Source organism: Aegilops tauschii, chromosome 5, assembly GCF_002575655.3.
Source record: "Aegilops tauschii subsp. strangulata cultivar AL8/78 chromosome 5, Aet v6.0, whole genome shotgun sequence".
Taxonomy (NCBI): domain Eukaryota; kingdom Viridiplantae; phylum Streptophyta; class Magnoliopsida; order Poales; family Poaceae; genus Aegilops; species Aegilops tauschii.
The window spans coordinates 150,734,336-150,759,182 of NC_053039.3; the positions used below are offsets into that span (position 1 = coordinate 150,734,336).

The 24,847-nt window shown below is 47.1% G+C and overlaps 1 protein-coding gene across 2 annotated transcripts; it reads right to left on the reverse strand.

Annotated features, from left to right (window-relative positions):
• Positions 1-1,274: 1,274 nt before the first annotated feature.
• Positions 1,275-22,106, reverse strand: LOC109755550 (uncharacterized). 2 transcript variants are annotated; one of them, XM_020314446.4, is made up of 7 exons: positions 21,620-22,106; positions 21,446-21,525; positions 20,200-20,260; positions 11,624-11,681; positions 2,319-2,376; positions 2,162-2,234; positions 1,275-1,582 (listed from the first exon to the last, which is right to left on the reverse strand). In XM_020314446.4, exons 1-7 carry the CDS (start codon positions 21,971-21,973, stop codon positions 1,490-1,492), a joined length of 777 nt encoding a protein of 258 aa, XP_020170035.1. In that variant the 5' UTR covers positions 21,974-22,106; the 3' UTR covers positions 1,275-1,489. The 2 variants fall into 2 exon arrangements, with proteins under 2 accessions (XP_020170035.1, XP_020170034.1); XM_020314445.4 differs by having other exon boundaries at positions 2,162-2,376; positions 21,620-22,079.
• Between the last annotated feature and the right edge of the window lie 2,741 nt (positions 22,107-24,847).

A 24,847-nucleotide genomic window follows, 5' to 3' on the forward strand; every position in this document is an offset into this window, starting at 1 on the left:
TGGATTTAATACAAGTAATATGCTCTACGCATGCCCAAGAAAACTATCCTTGTGAGTTGAGCTATCTGAATATGCAAGTTTCCATATATACCAGTCATGCATGATCCCATGTCCATATCGATGACTACGCCCTGCGTAGGCAGCTAATTTTGACTTTTGGAAAGCTCACTTGGCAGAAGATTCATATGAATGAGAAATACACATCAGATATACTCTCAGAACCTGACTAAATCAATTGCCTGTAATACAAGAACCTTATATATGTTCTGTTTATGAATGATCCACCTTCTAGTTTGCAAAATGTTCCTAAATTACTCATTGCACATTGTAACATTGCAAGGAGTATTTGTTACAGTAAGATTCTGCCATTTAGTCAACACGCATAGCAAGGACCATTTAGTCAGCACCTATAGAATTTTTGAACATTTAATCCTGTCTGGTTGTTTGTTTCCAAAATGTGACCAAAGTCTGGAGTAACAATATTACAGTGAATTTCAGTACTGAATTTGATTCTACTCCAAATCTTGTCTGATTGCTGCAATTCGCCAAGGAGTATATTGATTGTTTCCAAAATCTTCTGACTGTTTCCAATATTACAGTGCTGAAATTCAGTCCAAAAATATTTATTGTTTCCAAAAATTGACTGGACTGTTTGATTGTTTCCAAAAGTAGTAGGTCATCATGATTTCCTAATTGATTGTTTCAAAAAATAGTGGATCATCATGATCAATTTCTTGATTTCCTGATTGAATGTTTCCAAAAACTAGCAAATCATCATGCCATCCACAGGAGTACAAGCAGCAGAGGCGGGAACTCGGCGACCAGCTCAGGCTCGGGTGGCGATTCCACCAACGAAGGGTAAGGAGCGGCGATTCCACCAGCTGCTGGGAAGGAGCGACTTCACCAACACCCTGGGCGGCTGAATCACACAGGTGAGCGGTGGCGCGAGTGAAGGTCGCACAGGTGGGCGGCGGCGGCATAGGTTGGCGCCGAAATCGCACGGGTGGGCGGCGGCGGAGGAATCATGCACATTGGCGCCGAGATCATGCGGGTGGGCGGAGGCAGGTGGGCTGCAAGCGCTGGAATCACCAACACGGCGGCGGAATCCGACCGCGCCGGCCCCTAGCAACGCACGGGCGACAAGCGGAGGCAGAAGGAGACCGGGCTGTTTTGTCAGATCTTTGGAAGTATGAGGTTACTTGCAAAATATTCGGTGTACCTAGCACCGACAAGCTTTACCGGACAGAGGGAGTAGCTAGCTACCCCACATGCTGTAAATTGTAAATTTAATATTCTTGATCGACTTCAAGCTGAAGGTCAGCCATTTGAAACGTGACCTGGCTTAGAGTGAGCGCTAAACTGGGGGTCAATTTTAGAAGAAAAAACCCGGATAACTCTACTCAAGATGTTGTAATACCGTAGTTCTATAATATATAAATAGTACTCTCTCTGTCCCATAATATAAGAGCATTTTTCACACTAGTGTAGATCATGTGAGAGACATAGATACAGCAGCCGAACGCAATGTCACTCCATCCGTCTCCCACCTTGTCTCTGGAGCAGTGGCGGCAGCGATATATGTCTGCCACCAATGACAATGCATGTTACACAGTGCAACACAAATACTCCACAAGGTAAAAAATCAGAAATTAACAGGAAAATATTCTACTAAAAAAAGAACGAGAAAAATTACTTGTCTTGATAAGGTTATGACATTAGTCTGAAAGTTTCTCGAAAAGAAATGATTCTAACAAGGTCTAGCTATAGCAGTCTTTCAGCTGAACATATCAATGTTATGTGCACTTGTTCTTTTAGTTGAAAACCATAGAGGAAGCCCTACAATAAATTTTACCGGAAACAGAGAAAAGAACATTACAAGCGCGAGAAATAATGCCTGGGAGTAGAGTAGGTGTGATGCCTCAAAACGACTCATGCATTGTTTTTGTGTTTATCGGTTCACGCCATATTCAAGGAGCGAACGAATGGATGAATGCTTGGGGACATTAGTAGGATATAATTTTTTAGTTTAAGAATCTAAAATGCAGCTGCAAGGACTAAAGAAAGTAGCAACATAACATACATGATGAAAAGCAAAAGAAAAGAAAATATCATTTGTCTTTATTTCTTCCAAATATGTAAACAAAATGTGACAAGCCGGTACCTTCCCACTATCCACGGTGGCCATTAGAGCAACATGTTGTCTGTCAAACCGAAATTCGTAGAAGTAATACGTCCTGCAAAATATTATCTCATAAAGCAATTTAACTACAGAAGCCATTGCCTTTTGTAATATTCCCTTGAAAATTGAGAGAAATAACCTGATACCCTCCTGATCCTTAACTTTAATTGTTCGAGCTGAGTATATTTTCGCACCGCCTATGAAATGAAACAAATAACATAATTAACATATTAGGACAGTCTATAAAGCATTTCAAATGAGTATATCATGTTAATTGTTAACACTATTGTCAAGAGCTGAACTACTATACCTCACAAAATTCAGAGATCAGAAACTAGCCCTGAATTAAGAGAGGATCTACCACGGGTTCTATTTCTTGGAAGAGGAAAGTAGAGCCAAACCACTCCAGTGGTGGCTAGGCTTTATCACAATTACAACTCGATGCCCGATCTGTCTGGAATCACTGGCTTTATAGCATTACAGTCCAAAGGCTCGGTAAAACTAAAAAGAGGGGGATGACAACAACATCACAGGAAACAGTAAATGGCGGGTAAAAATAACTAAATGGAGCCGTGGGGATCCTGCACCTGCAGTGTCCTCTTCTTATTCACTTGCTCACCAGTTCGTCGAGGTCATCCCAGCCGTTGATTCTGGCCTCGGACGATCTCATAGCTTCCAGCTAGTGTCGGACGAGGAACAGAAAACAGAAGGTGTCGCTTTTGTTCAGGATTCAGAACCATGTGCGCGCTAGAAGATCAGACTTGTTTTCAACACGTGAAGGGGAAAACCTTATGGATAAACACTGATAGCACCTTGAGGTCTGGGTATAAGCTTGCTGTTAAGTGTGGCCATGCTCATCCAACAGAGGAAGGTGGGGAGCGGGAATCACATCAGGTCCAATATGTTGCCTTAGTAGACTGACATGGGATGTTGAGTGTAACTTGCAACCGTCAGGGAGTAACAGTTTGTATAAAGTGTTACCTATCTTCTCCAGTATTCTAAAGGGGGCATAGAACTTGGAATGGAGCTTCAGATTTCTTTGAATACTGAGATAAGTGTCTCTAATGTTGGATCTTTAAGTAGACCATGTCTCCAACAGAGAATTCTCTTTTCTTCTCTCGTCACCAAAGTGTTTCATCATTGTGCTTTGAGGAGGTTGTCCTTGATGGCCTGGTTTGCTAATTCCCTATTATGGAGGAGGTCAGGGGAGTCTTCAGAGGTGAAATCATGCAAGGTGGATTCAACTATCAGAGGGGGTGGGAAGCCATAAAGTGCCTGAAAAGGTATCATCTGCAAGGAAATGTAAAAAATACCATCGTATCACCACTCAGCTACACTGCTAAAGCTAGGCAGGAATGCCATGTCTTGGGTTGCTGGAAAGCCATGCATCTCAAGTAGTTCCATAGTTAAAAAAGGCGCGCCTAAGAGAGCGCTTAAGTGCGCCTAGGCTCTAGGCGATAGCAAAACGCCTAGCGCATAACTGCGCTTAATCTGTGCATAATTGCGCATAAGCATGCGTGTTGATCAGAAAAGCGCAAGGCGGTGGCAAAACACACAATTAACGCCTAGCGCTTTTTTGAACTATGAGTAGTTTTCCAAGCACTGATTTACTCTTTCTGCCTGACCATCAGTTTGTGGATGGTTGAACTACAAAGATGGAGCTTGACTCACAGGGATTCAGAAAGTTTCTGCCGGGGAGAGCTAGTGAAGATTTTTTTTTCAAGGGAGCTAGTGAAGATTTATCAGACTGCAGGGAGCCCATGGAGCTTGAAAATGTAATCAGAGGTTCTACCAACTGTTTGGACAATAAGCGGGTGCTTCATGGATAAAAATTGTGCATATTTGGTGAATTTTCTTACCACAACCAGGATGAGGTCCTTATGGTAGTCCCTCTGCAAAATCCATGCTAATGTGATGACAAGCAAATTCCAGGGTAAGTAGTGTGTTCTGCCTTATTAATTTGGCAAACGGGGCCTGCCAATGGAATAGGAGGTGTATTCTTTGATAAGTTGCTCTCTCTCTCTCTCTCTCTCTCTCTCTCTCTCTCTCTATATATATATATATATATATATATATTATTAATTTAGGGAAAATCCATCCTACCACCCGGTGGTAGTTACCCCACATATCTCATATACTACCATGTGGTACTATATATACTATTTTATTATTTTAAATATGTTCATATACTATATCTAAGATATTTCAAAGCAAGTTACATGAAAAAATTGCATATGAGTCCATAGTTTTTGTTATATTTGTGAAATACGTACATATTTGTACATAAAAAAGAGCATACTCAAAACATGATACATACTATACTACCCAAAAATTAGTATATATACTACCTAATCATTGATATATACTACATACTACACGTACATACTCTTGGTTTCGACAGATACTACATACAACATACGAAACGCGAGTGGTGGTAACTACCACTGCTTGTAGGAAACATTTGTCCCCATTCAGATTTATGAAATACTTGCAGGAATTCCTGCATCAGTATAGTATACTTCCAACCATAATTTATTTTTATGTATCTCAAGACCGAGAATACTTGCAGGAGTTCCTCATCAGTATAGTTCTGGGAGGACCACTAGCTCGATGGCCAATCCATGGCCGAGATCGCGCCCCTGGTGTACGGTGCAGTGCCCAAGCGGCGGCGCAAGGTGCGCTCGGTGCGTGATGGGCTGCTCGACCGCGCCTGGATCGCGGACATCCAGGAGGCCATGGGCGCGGCCATGGCGGTGCAGTACGTCACTCTATGGCGCCGGCTCCGCCTTGTGGACTTGTCTGACGGGCCGGACAAGCTCACTTGGAGATGGACTACCTCGGGCTCCTACACCGCCAGATCCTGCTACAAAGCTCTCTTCTATGGATCCACGGCTGACCCAAACTGGTGCATCACCTGGCACTCCTGGGCGCCGCTTCGCATCAAATTCTTCATCTGGCTAGCGTTGCTGGACTGCCGACCGCCTACCGAGACACGACCTCCCCCACGAGCCGCTCTGCCAACTCTGTGACCAAGACCCAGAGACCATGCAGCATCTTCTGGTCGGATGCTCCTTCTCCCGCCAAATCTGGCATGAGGTGCTCTCGTGGTGCCGGTCCACTGCACCCGTCCCCAACCCGGACTAGGAGTTCATCGCCTGGCTATCTTCAGCCTTATCCAGCACTACGAGCTGTCTGCGGCGTGGCCTTGCCTCTCTCGCCATACTTACCGCCTGGCACATTTGGCGGCACCGCAACGACTGCCTATTCAATGGTGCCTTGCCGGCTGTAGGTCGCGCTGTGAGTACGATACGTGATGAAGCACGACTGTGGGCTCGTGCTGGCGCTGCAGGGCTTGCCCTGCCACTGCCCGAGATGTAGCCTACGCCACCCGCGGCTGACACGCCCGCCACTTCCGTGTCACGACCCCCTCTACGTACCATCCCTGTGTACTCGCTAGTTGGCTGGGCACCCCCCCCCCCTCCTACTCACCCTATGTAATTTCACTGTACCTATCAATGCAATGATACGCAAAAAGACCCCGTTTTTTAATGTGTAATTTGCGCAAGAAGTAGGGCTAACAAGTTCACTGATTAGTCTTTGCATTTGGTGCCAGTGGTGTAGACCTTGACCACTTCAATGATCCACATAGGAACTGTTGTGCTGGATGCTAGAGAAAGGATGTGGTGATTGACTCTGGACAGAGCATCAGCTGCTCTACCTTCCCTTCCTCTCTTGCTCTCCAGTGTAAGAATAACCTAGTAAAGTGACAGGAGTTAGTGTTGAATGCCTTCTGTCAACTTCTGCCCACGGATGTATTTCAAGCTTTCATGGTCAGTTCTGATTATAAGATGGGAGGCAGCAAAGTAATGCTTCAAAAATTGCTAGAGTACCCTGTCATAGGTACTGAATGTTTGAGTTTTTAGGGCCCGATATTTTGCTGATAAATGAAATGGGTGTCCCTCTTGCATGAGTACTGCTCCTATCCCATATCCACTAGCATCTGCTTCCAGGACAAAAGGTTGGGTAATGCTAGGACAGGTGCATGTTTGAGTTTGTGCTTCAATGTTTAGAAATCCTGGTCTTGAGCTTTAATCCATCTGAAAGATTTCTTTTTCAGAGTGTTAAATAGGGGCCCACAAATAATTCCATGATTCTGAATAATTATCATGTAGTATCCTGTCAAGCCCATACAGCTCCTAAGTTATGTGAGGCCTAACACAACCCGGGCACGGTACTCGAGATCTGATTGATTTTTGGCTACTTCACAGGTAAGGCCTAACACTAATCAACCAGGAGAGCACCGCATGGAACCATTTAAAGCAGATTAATTCAATGGGTCAATTCTAGAGGGGAGAAGCGATCTGCCACTTCTCCATGTAAAGACAAGATTGTGCGCCTGTCCTGGTTATTATTCTGCGTACGTACAACTAGCCTTCGGAAGTAGTACACCTCGAATCTGAAGAGGACTTCAATCTCCGCCAAAACAGCCAAGTCCCACGGATAAGAGATAATCTGATCGATACCGTGAAAGGACAAGGGAAAGGGCAACTACTAAGGCTGCTCACAGTGGGGAGTATCATGCACTTGTATCATGCATATGATATGCATGATACTAGTAGTATATCATAAGATGATGATAGGCGGCGATCGCCTGATCCTAGCCCAGATCGGTCGCCTGCCAGCCCGTTCGATCCCGCCTTCTTATCGTTTCTTCCCCTAACCCACTCACACGAGCACTGCTCCCTCGCACATACATTCAGTTAGGTGTAGCTCGCCATGGTGTTGGAATAAGGTCTCTCCGGGCTTTCCCTACCTCGACGACGTCAGATCTGGCGCCGACAAAAAGCATGTGGGAGTTTGTGTTCCCAGTTCTGTTGGTTCCCTTCAGATCTTGGCAGTTCGTGTGTCCTTTAGGAGAGCTTATGGCTGGCTATTGGTGTGGCGACTTCGACATCTTCTTCTCTATTGTTTTGTGGCTTGGTCCGGTTTCTCCAATCCTCTGTGCTGATGGTGATGGACTGCAAGCCTGTTAAGCGTGGGGTGATGCTCCAGCCGATGCTACTTCAACGACTTTTAGATCTCGTCTCAAGGGGCGAGTGGCTATTGCGGTCTTCAAAACCTGGTATGGCCAGGGCGTTCGCAGGTGTCGCCTTTCTTTGCTGATGGTTCAGTACAATTTTCAATCTCCGGCAGGCGGCGTACAATCAGAGGAAGAAGACTACTATGCTTTTTAATGTAATTTTATTTTGTACTGGTCGTTCTACGTCTAGTTGTCTATCCATTATACTGGCCTTTGTTTTTCTCGATATTAATCAGATCTAAGATGCCTTTGCATGTCATTAAAAAAAAGGTGTAGCTCGCCATCGCCACCTTGCACCATCGTCCCAGCAGCACGACTCGGTTGTAACATCGTCTATCATTGGTTGCAGGAAATCGACTCGTCAGTCGCAGCTCGCCATCACCGCCTTGTACCACCGTCACAGCAGCACGGTCTCGTGCTTGTAGCACCACCTCCTCCTGTCGCTGGTCGCAGCCCGACACCCCGTTTTCGCAGCATGAGCGCGGCCACCGTCGTAGCTCGCCATTGCACCGGTCCCAGCATCTCTTGCCACCAGAACCAGCACAACCTCCCACCGTTGCAGCATCACGTGCCGTTTGCAGCTTGCCATCGTAGCTTCCCGCGTGACAAGTTGCAACTCCCAATGCAGCCGGTCCCAGCTCCCTGCGCCGCTGGTCGTAGCATTCTCGGCTCCACCGCACTCCACGTCGCAGCTTCCTGTGTCACTAGTTGGAACTCCCGACACAGCTGGTCCCAGCTCGCCGCACCACTTGTTGCAGCACCAGGTTGTCGGTCCCTCTACCCACCGCGCCTTCGGCTGCATCACATGTCATCGTTGATCAAAGCTAACGGCGGGCATGGTCACATCGTCATGGTTGCCGAGCTAGGCAAGATATATTGGGGGGGGGGGGGGGGGGGGGGGGGCTTTTTTTCTAATCTAACCTCCTTAATAAAAATCTTCATGTAATTTAACCTAGGCTGGGGGGGTCATGGCCCCTGCAGCAATCAACATAGCTCTGCCCCTGCCCATTAGTGCCGCGGTCACTTTGCTCTCAGCACTGCCTCCCCCGTCCCCTGCTCTGATGGTTCCTGTGGCTGATAATGCTAATGATTCTATCCAATGATCAAAGAGAAGAGCTACATCCGACAATCCAGCTTGGAAGTATGGGTTCAGGCCAGATTTAGAGAGGAAGATCCAGCTTGACGCTCCATATGTTCGATTTATAGAGCTACATCCGACGTTTGTTAAAGTATGTCTAAGGCGAGCCCCCTGCCCCCCCCCCCCCCCCCCCCCCACGCGCGTTTCGCCTTACCGCCTTATAGAAAATTGCTCCGCACGACGAGGAGAAGGTCGGGCACCCACGAGTTGATCCAACACAAGCGGCGGGAGAAGAGAAGCAGTGACGACGGCCAGAAAGACAACAGCGGCGGTGCAAGATTGGAACTTAGCACGAATTGCGCGTGCAAAAAATAACCTAGGGCTATGATGCCATGTTAGGAAATATGCAACTTGTATTTCCAGGTCACCATGGGCCAATATATATACATGTACAGATGCGGTAAATATGCAGGAAACCCCTTATACAATGGGGATATACACAGCAAATATATACAACTACAACATACCTCTCCACCGTTGAACTACTGGTTCATTCAGATACGAGACTGTAAATCCCGCCCTTTGTTCCAAGGAGTCCTAGCAGTGTCAAAGTACTGCGCAATGGTTTTTATACAATGTTTAGCATCATCCCCTTAAAATTCTGGTATGCTCAACTTGGCGGGTTTAACAGTGAAAATGTTCCTTCTATTATCTACATGACTGTGGCCTCTTCCTTTAGTATTTTCTGCCCAATTTCAGAAACTTTATCTAGTGGTGATGCTCTGGTTTTTGGTGAAGTGTACATCTGGCTGTTGGGCATGGTGTGCATGTCTATATGGCGCTCTGGTTGTGGTGTCCACATTGCCTTCTTTCCCACTGGGTTCATGTATAACTACAGTCACATCTCAATATGGTTTTGTGGCAGGTGCAGCTGTTCGATTGATACTGCCTTGTCCGGGGGAGAGGGTGATTTCCCTGCCATGATTTGTTATGCCGGGTAAGAGTCGGGCCACTTCTTCAGTAGGTTTTTTTTCCCTAGGAGTGCTTGATCAGAGAAGAACATGTCAAAGCTGGACTGGATTTTGGAGAAACTGCTCTGCAAGGTGGAGAAATTCTTGTTCACTAAAGTTGCAAATCAATGAGTTCTAGCTTGTCAGCACTCAGCAGTACATTGCTTTTGCCGAATTTGAACATCCAATTGGAGTAATTTGAGTTCAAGGACCTTATTGTCTGCTGAATCAGATGATTTTGCCCTAGGGAACAGCAAGGGTATTAGAAGAAAGCAGGGAACTTTCTCACCTTTACTATTAGGAGATCAGGGTGGGCAATGGGGAATTTGACAGGTGACAGCCAGCTAGTGGCAACCAGACTTGCACAACCCAAATCCTGCGCTGCTAATCGACCGCCGCCAGCACCGGCCGTCACCAGATGGTGCACCGGAGAGGGTGAGTGGGTGGGATTTTACAATGAAGAGATGTTCTTCGGCAACGACTCCCAGTCCAGACCCGTATCTGAGCAGTCTACAGCTCTGAATCGCCAGCACGAACACTTCGCTGCCGGGATCTGAGACAAAAGGAGGAGAACTAGCTCCACTCGGCCATCAAACCCATCTTGCCATCGAGGAATTGAAATATCTGATGCCAATTGTCAAGATCTGAACTATTATGTGAGAGCCTGGCTAAATAGGAATGATAGACTACTCATATCAATAAGGAATTCCTTCTTTTCTGGAAGCCCGTCTGCAAGGAACTCCAAAGTTAAGCGTGCTTGACTTGGAGCTATTTGAGGATGGGTGACTGACTGGGAAGTTAATCCCGGGTGCGCACGAGTGAGGACGAAGTGCACAAGAAACACTAGTGTTGGTCTGTGGGGCCAGTCTAGATCCCACCAGGCGTAATGGACGGGAACCGATGGCTATGGCCGAGGCGTTACAATTGGTATCAGAGATTCAAAGCCGACCCTCGCGGTTACACGGGCATGTGCGGGTCAGGTGCGTGAGCATGTGGCTCATGGTGTGTGTGGCCCGTTGTGGCACACGGCATGGCATATGTGCCGGACTAGACGCACATACGTGTGCCAAGAGGGAACATTCCTGATGGGCTGACGAGCACTTCGGTTCCTTTGAGTGGGGATGTATGTGAGAGCCCGGCTTAATAGGAATGATAGACTACTCATTAACAAGGAATTCCTTCTTTTCCGGGAGCCCGTCCGCAAGGAATTCCAAAGTTAAGTGTGCTTAGCTTGGAGCGATTTGAGGATGGATGACCGACTGAGAAGTTGATCCCGGGTGCACACGAGTGAGGACAAAGTGCGCAAGAAGGACTAGTATTGGCCTGTGGGGCCAGTCTAGATCCCACCAGACAAAACAGTCAGGAACCAGTGGCTATGGCCGGGCGTTACATATTATAACTCACAAAATCCATAGATTCACAAACAAGCCCGGAATTCAGAGGGGATCTAGCTAGGGTATCTATTTCTTGAACAAGGAAAGTAGTGCCAAACCAGTCCAGTGGCGGCTATGGTTTAACCCAAATTACAACTCGATTCCCCATCTAGAATCATTGGCTTTATAGCTATTACAGTCCAAAGTTTTGGTAAAAGTAAAACAAGAGAGGGATGGCAACGACATCATGTTGAACTGCAAGTGGCGGTAAAAGTAATTAAATGGCAGTTGTCGAATGTCCTGCATCATCAGGACCAACGTGTCTGTATTGCATAGCCCAATGGGTGAATATAGATTACAAGGGACTTAGGGTACAAGTGAAGAAATCTAGACTAGTATGAATACGTAAGGGGACTTGAACCAATATTTATACTCCTTAACACAAGTTATTTACCAAAGTTTTTCAACTCATATGTTCATCTAGGAACATAACTATTTTACAAAAACTATTGCACTGCACAATTACGCAATTATAAAATGTCAAACATAAGGCAAAATAAAGAATGTAACCCCATTAGACAACTCATCAAAAGCAGTTAGCTATGTTTGCTATTTATTTTGAACTTTTATGCACACTAAGCAAAACTTTACAACACACCGATATGATTATGGTAATAAATCAATTGCAGTAGTAAACATAATATGTTGATCAGACCATCAATCAACATATTTAGAGTGACATCCCACAGCAAGCTAAGGCTAACATTAAGTGGTTCTTTTGTCTACTAAGTTCTTTTCATACCTCGTCTAATATTTGGAAGTTGTAAGTAGTCCAGGGCAACTTCCATTTAAAAGCACATTAAAAAAGTTTTGCGACTTTAAAGCTAAGATGATAGAAATTACCAGGTACAAATAACTTGGACGCCTCCTTTAGAGTGCCCAACTCCGTTATATCTTTGGCCTGTGAACAAATATCCGCGTAAGAACATGAGGATTTTCTATTTTCGTAATATCTGATAAAAGCACAAGCCTTCTAAGTAATAAGGATAAAGTGATACAGAATAGCATGATCAATAGTAACACAGTTAGCATATGTTCATAAAAGCTTTTTAACCCACTATTTGTTTTAACATAATTAGGAGAGAAGAGAAAAATAATGACAACTTCGACGGAAGATGGTCATTCATGTTTAATACGATCATTGAGAGTCTCGATTTGAGGGAGATTGACCTCACTGGCAGACAGTTCACATGGGCGAACACATTGCCGGTTCCAACATATGAGAAGTTGGACCGAGTGCTCACCAGCATAGAGTGGGATCAGAAGTTTCCTTTGGTAACGGTTCAGGCGCTTCAGAGAGCAATTTCTGATCGTACACGTTACTGGTTGACTCTGGGGAAGCGACCCATGTGGGAAACAGGACCATTTTCTCTTTCGAATTAGGATGGTTCGAGAGGGACGGCTTCATGGATCTCATTGCTAGAGAATGGGCCAAGGAGTCAGGTGGACATTCCAATGTCGATACGTGGCAAGATAAAATTCGACATTTGCACCAGTTCTTGAGGGGCTGGACCAAGAATCAAAGTGGGATTTATAAAGTGGAAAAAGAGAGACTCACACAACTCATAAATGAGTTAGATTTGAAAGCTGAGTCTAATGTTCTTAATGTGTCGGATCGGACTGTTAAGAATGAGGCTCAGCAAAAGTTGCGTGCTCTTCTTAGAGAAGAAGAGATGAAAGGGGCTCTCAGAGCGAAGCTGACAAAGGTCGTCCAAGGTGATGACAACACCCAGTTCTTCCACATGATTGCAAATGGGAAGCATAGAAAGAAGAAAATAATCCAACTAGAACAGGATGAGGGTACAATTGTAGGGCATGAGAACCTCAAGTTGTACATCTCCAATTATTATAAGCTACTTTTGGGGAAGGGGGGGGCGAAGATAATTTTGTGACGCTTGATGAGGGCGCAACAGGGGACATTCCACAACTCAATACAGACGAAAACGAGATTTTGTCTGCCCCGTTTACCAAGAAAGAGGTGTTTGACGCGGTAACATAGATGAAACATAATAAGGCTCCTAGACCTGATGGATTTCCAGCAGAGTTTTACAAGAGATGCCGGCATATCATTAAGGGTGATCTTATGCCTATGTTTCATGACTTATTTAACGGACAGTTACAGCTATTCCACCTAAATTTTGGAACAATAACGTTGTTGCCAAAGAAGGAGGAGGTGTTGTTGCCGCTCTCTTTCTCTCACTCGCACAAACGAAGGTGGAAGATGGAGCACACAATTTTTCCGGCGCACAAACGCCTCCGCCGCACGAACGGCGCCTCGGCCGCCCGAACGGCCCCACTATACTAGGCACATACCCGGGCGCGGCAACACACCGCAGCCTACCCAGAGGAGCTCTCTCACAGCCGACCGGGCGCGTACCACGGTCCCGGCGGAGACTACCTCATCTCTGGCTCCTAGGCTCGGCTCATACCGGCACACTTTACATCAATACACGGGAGGGCTTTTATACCCAGGCTTGTGCACACCCACTACACGCACGCACGCATTACCCGGCTACCACACACCACTAACCAATGCATGCACGCATCACACTCGGGCACTAACTAACCCACGAACAAACTCCATGCAGCTCCGGCCGCGCGCACGACGCGGCTGCCTCCAACGAACTCCAACGGCCGCTACTAACAGCCACAGCTCCCAGCCGATCTAACTACACGGTCAAGATTAATGCTGACAATTTCCCCCATAATCTTGACATGGATCGTCGTCGGCCGTCGCCTTGTACGCCTCCGCCCGACGCCACTAAGTCAGCCACGCCGCCCAACCTCCGCACCGTGGCCACCGTGCTCCATCCCTTGTTGTCAACGTTCCCGGCCACCGCGGGCACCATGCCGCCATGCAGTGCCTCCACGCCGCCACGCCGTGCTGCGCCGCCGCGCCACCACGCAGCGCCTCGGCGGCCTCCGCGGTTGCCGCACGTACGACGTCATCGCCCGCCGCCTCCGCCACGCGCCATGACAGCCGCAGCGCCACCCACCTCCATAGGCCGACAAATGGCCCGGAGCTCCATCGCGCAGCCGCCGGCGAGCGCCGCCGTCGCTGCCACGCCTTCGGCATGGCAAGCACGCCCAAGACACCAAGCTCTGATACCAAATGTTGTTGCCGCTCTCTTTCTCACTCGCACAAACGAAGGTGGAAGATGGAGCACACAATTTTTCCGGCGCACAAACGCCTCCGCCGCACGAACGGCACCTCGGCCGCACGAACGGCCCCACTATACTAGGCATATACCCGGGCGCGGCAACACACCGCAGCCTACCCAGAGGAGCTCTCTCACAGCCGACCGGGCGCGTACCACGGTCCCGGCTGAGACTACCTCATCTCTGGCTCCTAGGCTCGGCTCATACCGGCACACTTTACATCAATACACGGGAGGGCTTTTATACCCAGGCTTGTGCACACCCACTACACGCACGCACGCATTACCCGGCTACCACACACCACTAACCAATGCATGCACGCATCACACCCGGGCACTAACTAACCCACGAACAAACTCCATGCAGCTCCGGCCGCGCGCACGACGCGGCAGCCTCCAACGAACTCCAACGGCCGCTACTAACAGCACAGCTCCCAGCCGATCTAACTACACGGTCAAGATTAATGCTGACAATTTCCCCCATAATCTTGACATGGATCGTCGTCGGCCGTCGCCTTGTACGCCTCCGCCCGACGCCACTAAGTCAGCCACGCCGCCCAACCTCCGCACCGTGGCCACCGTGCTCCGTCCCTTGTTGTCAACGTTCCCGGCCACCGCGGGCACCATGCCGCCATGCAGTGCCTCCACGCCGCCACGCCGTGCTGCGCCGCGGCGCCACCACGCAGCGCCTCGGCGGCCTCCGCGGTCGCCGCACGTACGACGTCACCGCCCGCCGCCTCCGCCACGCGCCATGACAGCCGCAGCGCCACCCACCTCCATAGGCCGACACATGGCCCGGAGCTCCATCGCGCAGCCGCCGGCGAGCGCCGCCGTCGCTGCCACGCCTCCGGCATGGCAAGCACGCCCAAGACACCAAGCTCTGATACCAAATGTTGTTGCCGCTCTCTTTCTCTCACTCGCACAAACGAAGGTGGAAGATGGAGCACACAATTTTTCCGGCGCACAAACGCCTCCGCCGCACGAACGGCACCTCGGCCGCACGAACGGCCCCACTATACTAGGCACATACCCGGGCGCGGCAACACACCGCAGCCTACCCAGAGGAGCTCTCTCACAGCCGAATGGGCGCGTACCACGGTCCCGGCGAAGACTACCTCATCTCTGGCTCCTAGGCTCGGCTCATACCGGCACACTTTACATCAATACACGGGAGGGCTTTTATACCCAGGCTTGTGCACACCCACTACACGCACGCACGCATTACCCGGCTACCACACACCACTAACCAATGCATGCACGCATCACACCCGGGCACTAACTAACCCACGAACAAACTCCATGCAGCTCCGGCCGCGCGCACGACGCGGCTGCCTCCAACGAACTCCAACGGCCGCTACTAACAGCCACAGCTCCCAGCCGATCTAACTACACGATCAAGATTAATGCTGACAGGAGGCGGTACGCATTGAGCAGTTTAGGCCGATATGTCTGCTCAATGTGAGCTTCAAAATCTTCACCAAGGTTGGCACGAATAGGTTGACGCGGATTGTCCATTCGGTGGTGCAACCATCTCAGACTCCTTCCATGCCAGGAAGACACATCCTAGAAGGGGTTGTCTTACATGAAACTCTTCACGAGATCCATTCGAAGAAACTGGACAAGGTTATCTTCAAAGTGGATTTCGAGAAAGCGTATGATAGGTCAAATGGCCCTTCCTCCAGTAGGCCCTGCACATGAAGGGGTTCGATGAGGCTTGGAGGAAACAGGTGGACTCCTTCGTTCAAAAAGATAGTGTTGGGGTTAAGGTGAATGATGACATAGGTCATCATTTCCAGACGCATAAGGGCTTACGACAGGGAGCCCCGATGTCTCCTGTTCTATTCAACATAGTTGCGGATATGTTGGCAATTCTTATCGGTCGGGCTAAAGAAAACGGCCAAGTAGAAGGACTAGTTCCGCATCTTGTGGATGCGGGAGTGTCCATACTACAATACGTGGATGACACAGTTATTTTCAAGGAACATGATCTTGAAGAAGCTAGAAATATGAAGCTTATTTGAAGAACTGTCGAGACTGAAAATTAACTTTAACAAGAGCGAATTGTTCTGTTTTGGGAGGGCCAAAGAGGAACAAGATGCGTACAGATAGTTGTTCGGATGTGAAATGGGCTCCCTACCGTTCAGTTACCTAGGGATACCAATTCGTCATCGCAAACTATCTAATGAGGAGTGGAAATGCATTGAAGATCGATTTGAAAAATGGCTAAGCTGCTGGAAGGGCAAGCTTATGTCTTATGGGGGCCAGCATGTGTTGATAAACTCAGTTCTGACTAGTTTGCTGATGCTCCTTTTATCTTTCTTTGAAGTACCTATAGGGTACGGAAAAGACTAGACTTTTATCGATCTCGCTTTTTCTGGCAATGTGATGAAGTTAAGACGAAATACAGATTTACAAGATGAGATATAATTTGCAAACCCAAAGACCAGGGTGGGTTAGGGGTCGAGAACTTAGAAGTAGATGCCTACTTAGCAAATGCCTATTTCGGTTGTCTGTTGTGACTGAGGGTACGAGGGTACAAATTTTGCGTAACAAGTACCTACAATCTAAGACATTGGCCCAGGTTACCGCTAGACCTAACCATTTTGGAAGGGGTTATTGAGGATGAAAGAAACCTTTTTCCAAAGGGTGAAATTTATCATTGGTAACGGTAACACAACTAGATTCTAGGAAGATGCATGGTTAGGGGAGACGCCTTTAGCCCTGCAATACCCCACGTTATATAATATTGTACAACGTAAGGAAGCTTATGTTGCTATAGTACTACAAACGGTCCCTCTTAATATCCAATTCAGGAGGTCGCTGGTGGGGGAATGTTGGAACTCGTGGTTGCACTTGGTGCGCAGGTTGATGGACTTTCAACTTTCGGACCAACCAGGTGCCATTCAGTGGAAATTATCTAGGAATGGTAGTTTCTCGGTGAAATCCATGTACTTGGATCTAATTGACTCTGGGCCAATCTCGAGATCACTTCATATCTGGAAGATTAAAGTTCCGTTGAGGATTAAAATTTTCATGTGGTTTGTCCACAAGTGATCTTAACCAAGGATAACTTGCTAAAGCGAAGATGGGTGGGTAGCTCTCGATGTTGTTTTTGCGACCATGATGAAAATATACAACACCTCTTTCTCGATTGTCCATTAACCAAACTGCTTTGACATACGATTCATATAGCCTTCAACGTTAATCCTCCCACTAGCATCAACACGTTATTTGGGATGTGGCTAAATTGTGTGGAATCCAATATTGCGAGACATATTCAAATAGGAATATGTGCACTATTTTGGGCTATATGGAACTGCAGAAATGATATGATCGTTAACGGGAAATTTTTTACCAAATTTTTGCAGGTTATCTACAAAGCCACTGCTTGGAGTCGTTACTCATTCCTGCGGACTCCAGGGAGCTTTTGGTTACTGGGTGCAACCGGTGGGAGATGGTACCACGCGCTATCTTCAACCGATTTGGATGGCGAGCTAATAATAGGCTAGGTGTTTAGTCATCGTAGCCTATTTTTTTCGCCGGATGTGGCATCTTTTACTTTACATTTTTTACTTCGTTCAGGCTCTTTTTGTGAGCCAGTACTGGACCTCAGACTTTGTCTTCGTACTTTCGTTAAATAAAATGGCTGCATGCATCGTTCTGACGCACAGGTCGGGGGCTTTCCTCCTTTTCAAAAAAAAACCCACTATTTGTTTCATGTGTGCATATAAAATGCTATGATCATCTATATGCCCACAGAATAAGGGGGTCAAGCGGGTAGCCTATAGCTCGGTAGATAGAAAAATTCCATTGTAATTTTAATAAATAAAGATAGGTAGGAAGGACGTAGGGCTTTTTCCCATCCAAGGGCCTGAACCTGTGTAAAACCACTATATCACCACCATTGATGACAAGCTATCCCTCTCTCTACAATCTTCCATGACAACATTATTCATCGACATTTGGCGCCCACCCTAGGTCCCCAACGGATATCTTCCCTCTCTTCCAACACCCTTTCCAATTGAAATCACGTCCATGAACCTCGAGCCAATGGCCTCACCCATCCACAACCTCGACAAAGGGGGATTTTCCATCAACGATATAAAAGCAGAAGAAGAGATCGACTTCGGTACTTCAGACGAAGAACCTCTGACCGAGAGCCCAGTCCACCGTCCCGGGCTTCCTACTCCTGGCGTCGAGAGGGCAGGGAGTTCAAAAATGGAGTGTGAATCGTTGGAACTGCCTAAAGTGCCTAGCTGGCGACCACCGGGCAAAATGCAGATCCTTCCTAACACAACTCCAGCGATCAGCGGAGACGAAGGGCTCATGATCTTAGCTATCTGCAGTACAACAACTCCCCCACCCAACATCACCTACCCACAACGCCTTATTAACCTATCACCGACCGCCTCGACTCTCAAGACTCCCATGCCGACCGATGCCCGTCTTCAGCCCAGGTCGTGCCGCCCAACCACCGGCGCTGCTCGTCGCCCCCGACAGCGCCATGGCTGCCACCTCACACCAAGCGCCGCCACGCCGCCACTGGCCGTCGTCTTCACCGCCGGCGACGTTGCCACCAGCGTGGGGTCCCTTGACTATCTCAGAGGAAGTCAAAGATTTGGGCCGAGCCAAATAGTTCCTGGGCATAGAAGTGACCAGGTCTACCAAGGGAATTGCGCTATCTTAGAGGAAGTATACTTTAGATCTACTAAGTGATGTAGGAATGCTAGGATGTCGGATGGCCTCAACCCCAATTGAGCAAAACCACAAAGTGACAGCCTGAGAAGAAGTGGATAAGGAGAGATATCAAAGATTATTTGGGAGGCTGTTCTACTTATGTCATACATGCCCTGACATTGCCTTTGTAGTAAGTGTGGTAAGAAGATACATGCATGAACCTACGAGTGATCATCTTGAAGCGGTGTATAGAATTCCAAGGTACTTGAAGGGGGCACCAGGAATGAGACTCTTATTTGAGAGTAACAAGCATCTCGTGGTCGATGGGTACCATGGGAAAGTTGCGTAGATGATTGTAGATCAACCTCATGATTTTGTGTTTTCGTTGGTGGGAACTTGGTATCATGGAGAGGAAACAAGTTCTTGTGTGCACCTAAACTGTCAAGGCCGAATATAGAGCTATGGCTCAAGGGCTAAGTGAAAGGTTGTGGACAAGAAATTTATTAGAAGAATTGAAGATATTGAAGACTAGTTGTTTGAATGTGTGGTGTGATAACAAATCAGCAATCAGACATGGCAAAAAAATTAGTGCAACATGACAAAACTAAGCATGTGGAAATAGATAGATTCTTCATCAAATAGAAGTTAGATGTTGGGATCATCAAGATAGAGCATATGAGTTCAGAGCAACAAATTGCAGACTGCTTGACAAGGATTAGGAACTAAAGTATGTAGTCTGGCGTGTGACAAGATGAGAATGATAGATATCTATCACCCCTCAAAAGGGGGGGTGTTGAATGGAGCCCCATAGTTTGCAGGCCAGGCCCATTCCAATGAGTGGCCGCCCAAGACCAGGAGGTGCGCGATGTTGTGCAAGACACATCCGCAAGAGCCATTGACTCGGCAGGCCCCTCCTCTGCTCAACACAAAACAACCCCGATGTTAAGCAAAACACCTCCCTCGCGGCAGCGACCAATTGATGGACCACGCGTAACGTGCGTCCCATGCAATGTCGGCCTGGCGTGAATTAAATGCGCCAAAGGGGGAGGGGGCTGATATATTTCGTACAAGAGAGTTGCATGTGTATTTTGGTGGGCTTTTTTGCGTATTTTTTCTTTTAGATTTTTTTACGTCCTATTTTTTCCTTCGGTTCAGTCGATTTCTACCGTGGAGAACAACGGCCGAGTTGGAGACGGGGACACCACGGCATCGCCGGCGAAGGTGAGGAAGCAAATTGACAGGTGCGGGTGGGGGCCTCTTAGTTTTGACTGCCGTTCAGATTAGACAATTGGTCAAGCTCAAGACGGGGACGTTGCGGCTGGGCACAGCGTCACCTACGAGGGGCAAGAGCTTGCCAGGACCTCGCAGGAGACGGGGACGTCGCGGCGACGAAGGCGGGGAAGCAGGATGACAAGTGCAGGTGGGGACTTCTAGTTTGGAGGAGGTGGAAGCGGGGCAAGATCTATTTTTCTAAAAGATCTATATATGTAATTCCGAAACCGCACGGGCTGGTCGCGTGCACCCCAGTTAGCAGTGCCCTTAAGTAAAAAACAGTTGTGAAAAATGGCAAGTTCCTCAACATACCTCTAGGAATGTGATCTTGAGCTGATTAGATGGCTTGATTACCACGCTTACAAGTTCTGACCTACATTAAAAACAGGAAGAAGGTTCTCTGCATTAGGCATATTCGAATGTAATCCTCTATTTCTAAATAGTTGCAACCCACTGCCTTTTTTCTTAACTGTGCAAGCACGCCACATGCATGCATGCGACATCATCATTATGTCATCTCATGCATGTTGTGTGAAGAATCCTCTATTTCTAAATAGTTGCAACTTGCAACCCACTGCCTATTTTTCTTAACCGTGCAAGCATGCCACATGCATGCGTGCGACATCATCATTATGTCATCTCATGCATGTTGTGTGAAGAATTAGTTAGAGATGGCGCTACGCATTGATTGCATAAGAGCAAGTACAATAGTGGGCTTATAGCCATGTCATTTTTGCCTATGTGGAGGGAGATGTGAAAAAGTAAGGGGAGTTGGCTCTCATGCAAGAGCCTAGCTATATTCGCATTTCCAAGTAAATGCAATAAATGTGAAGAAAGAGATAGAGAGAAGATGAAAAAAAGTACTAAGGTAATAGCCAACCTCATAGACCACATTATTGTATGAGTACCTATAGATGGTGGCTATAGATGATATGACAGTTCCTTATAGCCAGCAGTTGGCTATATTATTAACCGCGCTATCATGCCATCTCATGCATGTGGTGTGGACAAGTGAATGAAAGTGAAAAGAGTAAGTGGAGAAGGCATGTGCATAGAACTATTGTGAAGAGGTATAGGGAAAAGAGTAAGTGGAGAAGGCATGTGCATAGAACTATTGTGAAGAGGTATAGGGTAATCACAGGCCGCGTATCGAAGATCTTAAATCAATTATTTAAAAGAAACTCTAGATTGGTTTCAGAGCTTTTTTGGGATGAGCCTAGCAAATGAAAGAAAGTGTCAACCAACTTGAGAGAAAAAAAATCATTAAATCAGTTTAACTTACCCCGCAAAAAAGAAGTTTAACTTACGGACAAAAATCTCAAACGATTAAAATGCTAACTTAACATAATTTGTGTTTGCAGTGCGGTAACAATATTTCGTAGCTAGGAGTACATCTAAGCTTTCACGCAGGAAAGCCCAGAGAATAATATAGTTCCTTTACTTTCCCAATTTTCTAACCAAAATTTATAAGTTTAATCATTAAAATATAAACATTTCACACAGCTGTAAATGCAACAGGTCTGTAGCTGGTAAGTCGAAAGGGGCCTTACTTACCTACCTATCTGGAGATGCGAACCGAGCTGCGTACGCCCTGACCTTGGCCTTGTCGCCATAATAGGTCATGGCGGCGCTGAAATCCTGAAATGCAGCCGAAAACAAATCTTGAGCTCACCCCAAAATTGCTATGAAAATCTGAAGCAGGGTAGGGAGAAAAGTAGACGAGACCGGTCACCTCGGGCTCCAAGATGTTGTCGAAGGACGGCGGCACGCGGATGGAGAAGCCGCTGCCGTAGTACTGCGACCACGACCTCGTGTTTGCGATGCCGACCAGCAACGAGGTAGCCCCGCCGTTTGGAGGGTGAGGCGTCGGTGACTGTGACGCCGAAGGGAGCGCCTCATCTGCCGCAGTAGCGGCGGCGAGGCTCATTGCGGCTGCGGCTGCGGCAGCGGAGGCGGTGTAGATAGCGAAGTCGCGGCGTGTGGCGTCGCACCGGTAGAGCGGGCGCGCGGGGGTGGGTTTGAGGCATAGCCGTGGTGGCTTTGGATAAGGAGGCGAGGGGGCGAGGGGAAGCAGGGCGGGGGTCATGGCGCACCACGCCCAGCGGACACTCACGGGAGTCGGAGGTCCGTCTATCCGTGCGAAGAAAGAACGCACTCTATGCCTACCATCCAAATTGTTGGGAAACTAACGGACCGATTAGAGCGGTTGCGGCCCGTCTTGGCCAAAGCTCCAGAGCCTTGACCGAACGTTTCCCCACTTAATTAACTTTGGGCACTTATCCCTGGGAGCTGGGAGCTGGGAGCTGGGAGCTGGAGTAACTAGTTGACGAGTGTCTCTTGAAAAGCCTCGCAACGATTGATTACTTGCAGGAGGGCTGTGAACACTCTTTGGCGCGCTTTCTGTTGTTATCATGTGTTGTGTCTTGGGCGCTTCTTTTAAATATATTTTTTCCCGTGTTTTTGGCCTTTTAGATGGTTTTTTCGTTTATTTTTACTTTTCAGATTTTCATCGGTCTTTCTTAGCTTATCAAAAAAAAGTTTTACGCAAAAAAAAACACGTTTTTTTTGTTTGCTTCCTTAAGAGGCACGGTTTTGCTTCCATCAGAGGTGTGGTTTTGCTTCCGTAAGAGGCATGGCTGTACATCTCGGAAAAGGAAAAAATGTGTTTCACTTTTTTTTCGTCCATAAGAGGCACGGTTTTGCTTACGGGAGAGGCACGGTCGTGCCTTTCAGAAACAAAAAAGATGATTTTGTTTTTGTTTTTTTAGATGCACGACTTTGCTTCCGCAAGAGGCACGGTATTACTTCCGCGAGAGGCACGGCCTCTCGAAAACGGCAAAAAATGTGCGTTCTTTTTTTTCTTTCCTAAGAGGCATGTTTTTTATTCCGCGAAAGACATGGTCGTGCCTCTCGTAAACGAAAAAAACGCGTTTATTTTCTTTCTTCCGCGAGGGGTACGGATTTGCTTCCACGAGAGGCACAGCCATGCCTCTCGGAAACGGCTTCCGGAAAGGGAAAAAAGTGCTCCCATTTTGGTTTTTTGTCCGGTTTTTCTCGTAAACGAAAAAAGCGCGTTTTTTTCTTTCTTCCGCGAGAGATACGGATTTGCTTCCACGAGAGGCACAGCCATGCCTCTCGGAAACGGCTTTCGGAAAGGGAAAAAGTGCTTCTGGTTTGGTTTTTTGTTCATTTTTTTTTGTTAAAAGAATTCATCAAAACCTATCAACATGGTGGATAAAACATTTTGAATAGGCGGATCTACGCAAAAAGAAAAGAACTCTCGGGTTGCCAAGGAGTACTCCTTAAATAGTGATTTTGAGGTGAGCTCCTGTTCGGTGGCTACTTCAGGGATCGAACTCGCATCGTGAGCTAAGTCTAAGCCTTATTCGAACTTAGCTGACCACCATAGCCATTGGTCACTTGTGATTATGATAGTGCTAACAGTACATGACACTAGTAGAAAAAGGGCCATTTGTCCCGGTTCATAAGGCCCATCTGTCCCGGTTGGGGAACCGGGACTAAAGGGTCGTTACTAATGCCTAGGCCTTTAGTCCCGGTTCTTACACGAACCGGGACAGATGGGCCTCCACGTGGCCGGTGCTGCGAGCCCAGGCATGAGGCCCTTTAGTCCCGGTTGGTGGCACCAACCGCGACCAATAGGCATCCACGCGTCAGCTGTTCAGGGGCTAGGGTTTTTGTTTTTTTTTTCTGAAAGGGGGGTGGATTTGGGGGTTTTGTATGGTTAATTAAGGTGTTTCATATATTGTGTTAGGTAGCTAATTAATTAATAGAGAGAAGTGTCCTCTCTTATCTCCGTGCTTGGTCGACGCTACGTACTATACGTATAGAGAGGCCCTCGACACGCTAGCTAGTAAGCAAATGAAGGAAAACCATTAAGTACAGAAGTTTGTCATGCATACCGAGAGAAGTGATATCGACCTCTACTTCTCCAAGAGATTGCGCGAACAACAAGTTTTCGTATATCTATCCGACGCTACTGGCTACATATATACAATATTAAGATCTTTTACAATATAATCTCCCCTAATTATATATGAAGTCAGCTTCAACATGGTATTCTCCGGCTTTATTGATGACGTGGTCAAGAAAGAATCCCGCCAATTCCTCTTGAATTGCTTTCATGCGATCTTGTGGTAGGAGTTCATTCCGCATCTGCCACGTCTAATTTGAAGAAGGGGGTTAATACATATATATGAATGAAACTCAACAGAAATGATGGTGTAATAAAATGAAATTGTGAATATTATTGCTTACGCACTTCATATTGTCTTTTAGAGTAGCCCCGCTTATCTTTGCAAGTCGCGTTGTAGATGAACTCGCACACGTAGTATCCACAGTAATCATTCTCTTGTTCCTGCCACAAGCACTTTACGAGAAATAGAGATCAATCAAACTGATAATGAAGCATTATAAATGGCATTGATGAAAGTGGCTAGAATCAACGGGAGATGTGCACAACTAGCTAGCTAGTAGTACTTACTTTCGGGTATGTATATCGCAGCTCCTTCGGCAGTCTCGGAGCTTCTGCGGTGAACTGTTTCCAAACCCTGCAAGACAAAGAAAATAATTATTACTTGAGATATCAGGAAATGAACAAAAAGTTGCCATATGGTGCGGTAATGATCGATTGAACTTACTTGTTGAGAATTTTAGTCATGTCCGCATAGGTCCCGGGATCTTTTCGTCTCGAGTCTAAGACGGTTACTAGTCCCCGCTCAAGCTTAATCTCCAGGAGAATATAGTGGAAGCTGCGCACGCATGCATAACTCATTAATTACATTACTATAACCTCGCTCGAGTAATAAGGGAAACCGAATATGCACACGACAGTAACACTCACTTGCAGTTGTAAGGAAAGAGTATTAAATCTTTGTTTTGATTTATTATCAGTGATTTGAGCAAGTTGGCCTCGGCATCTCTGGCGCTCTTTTTAACCTGA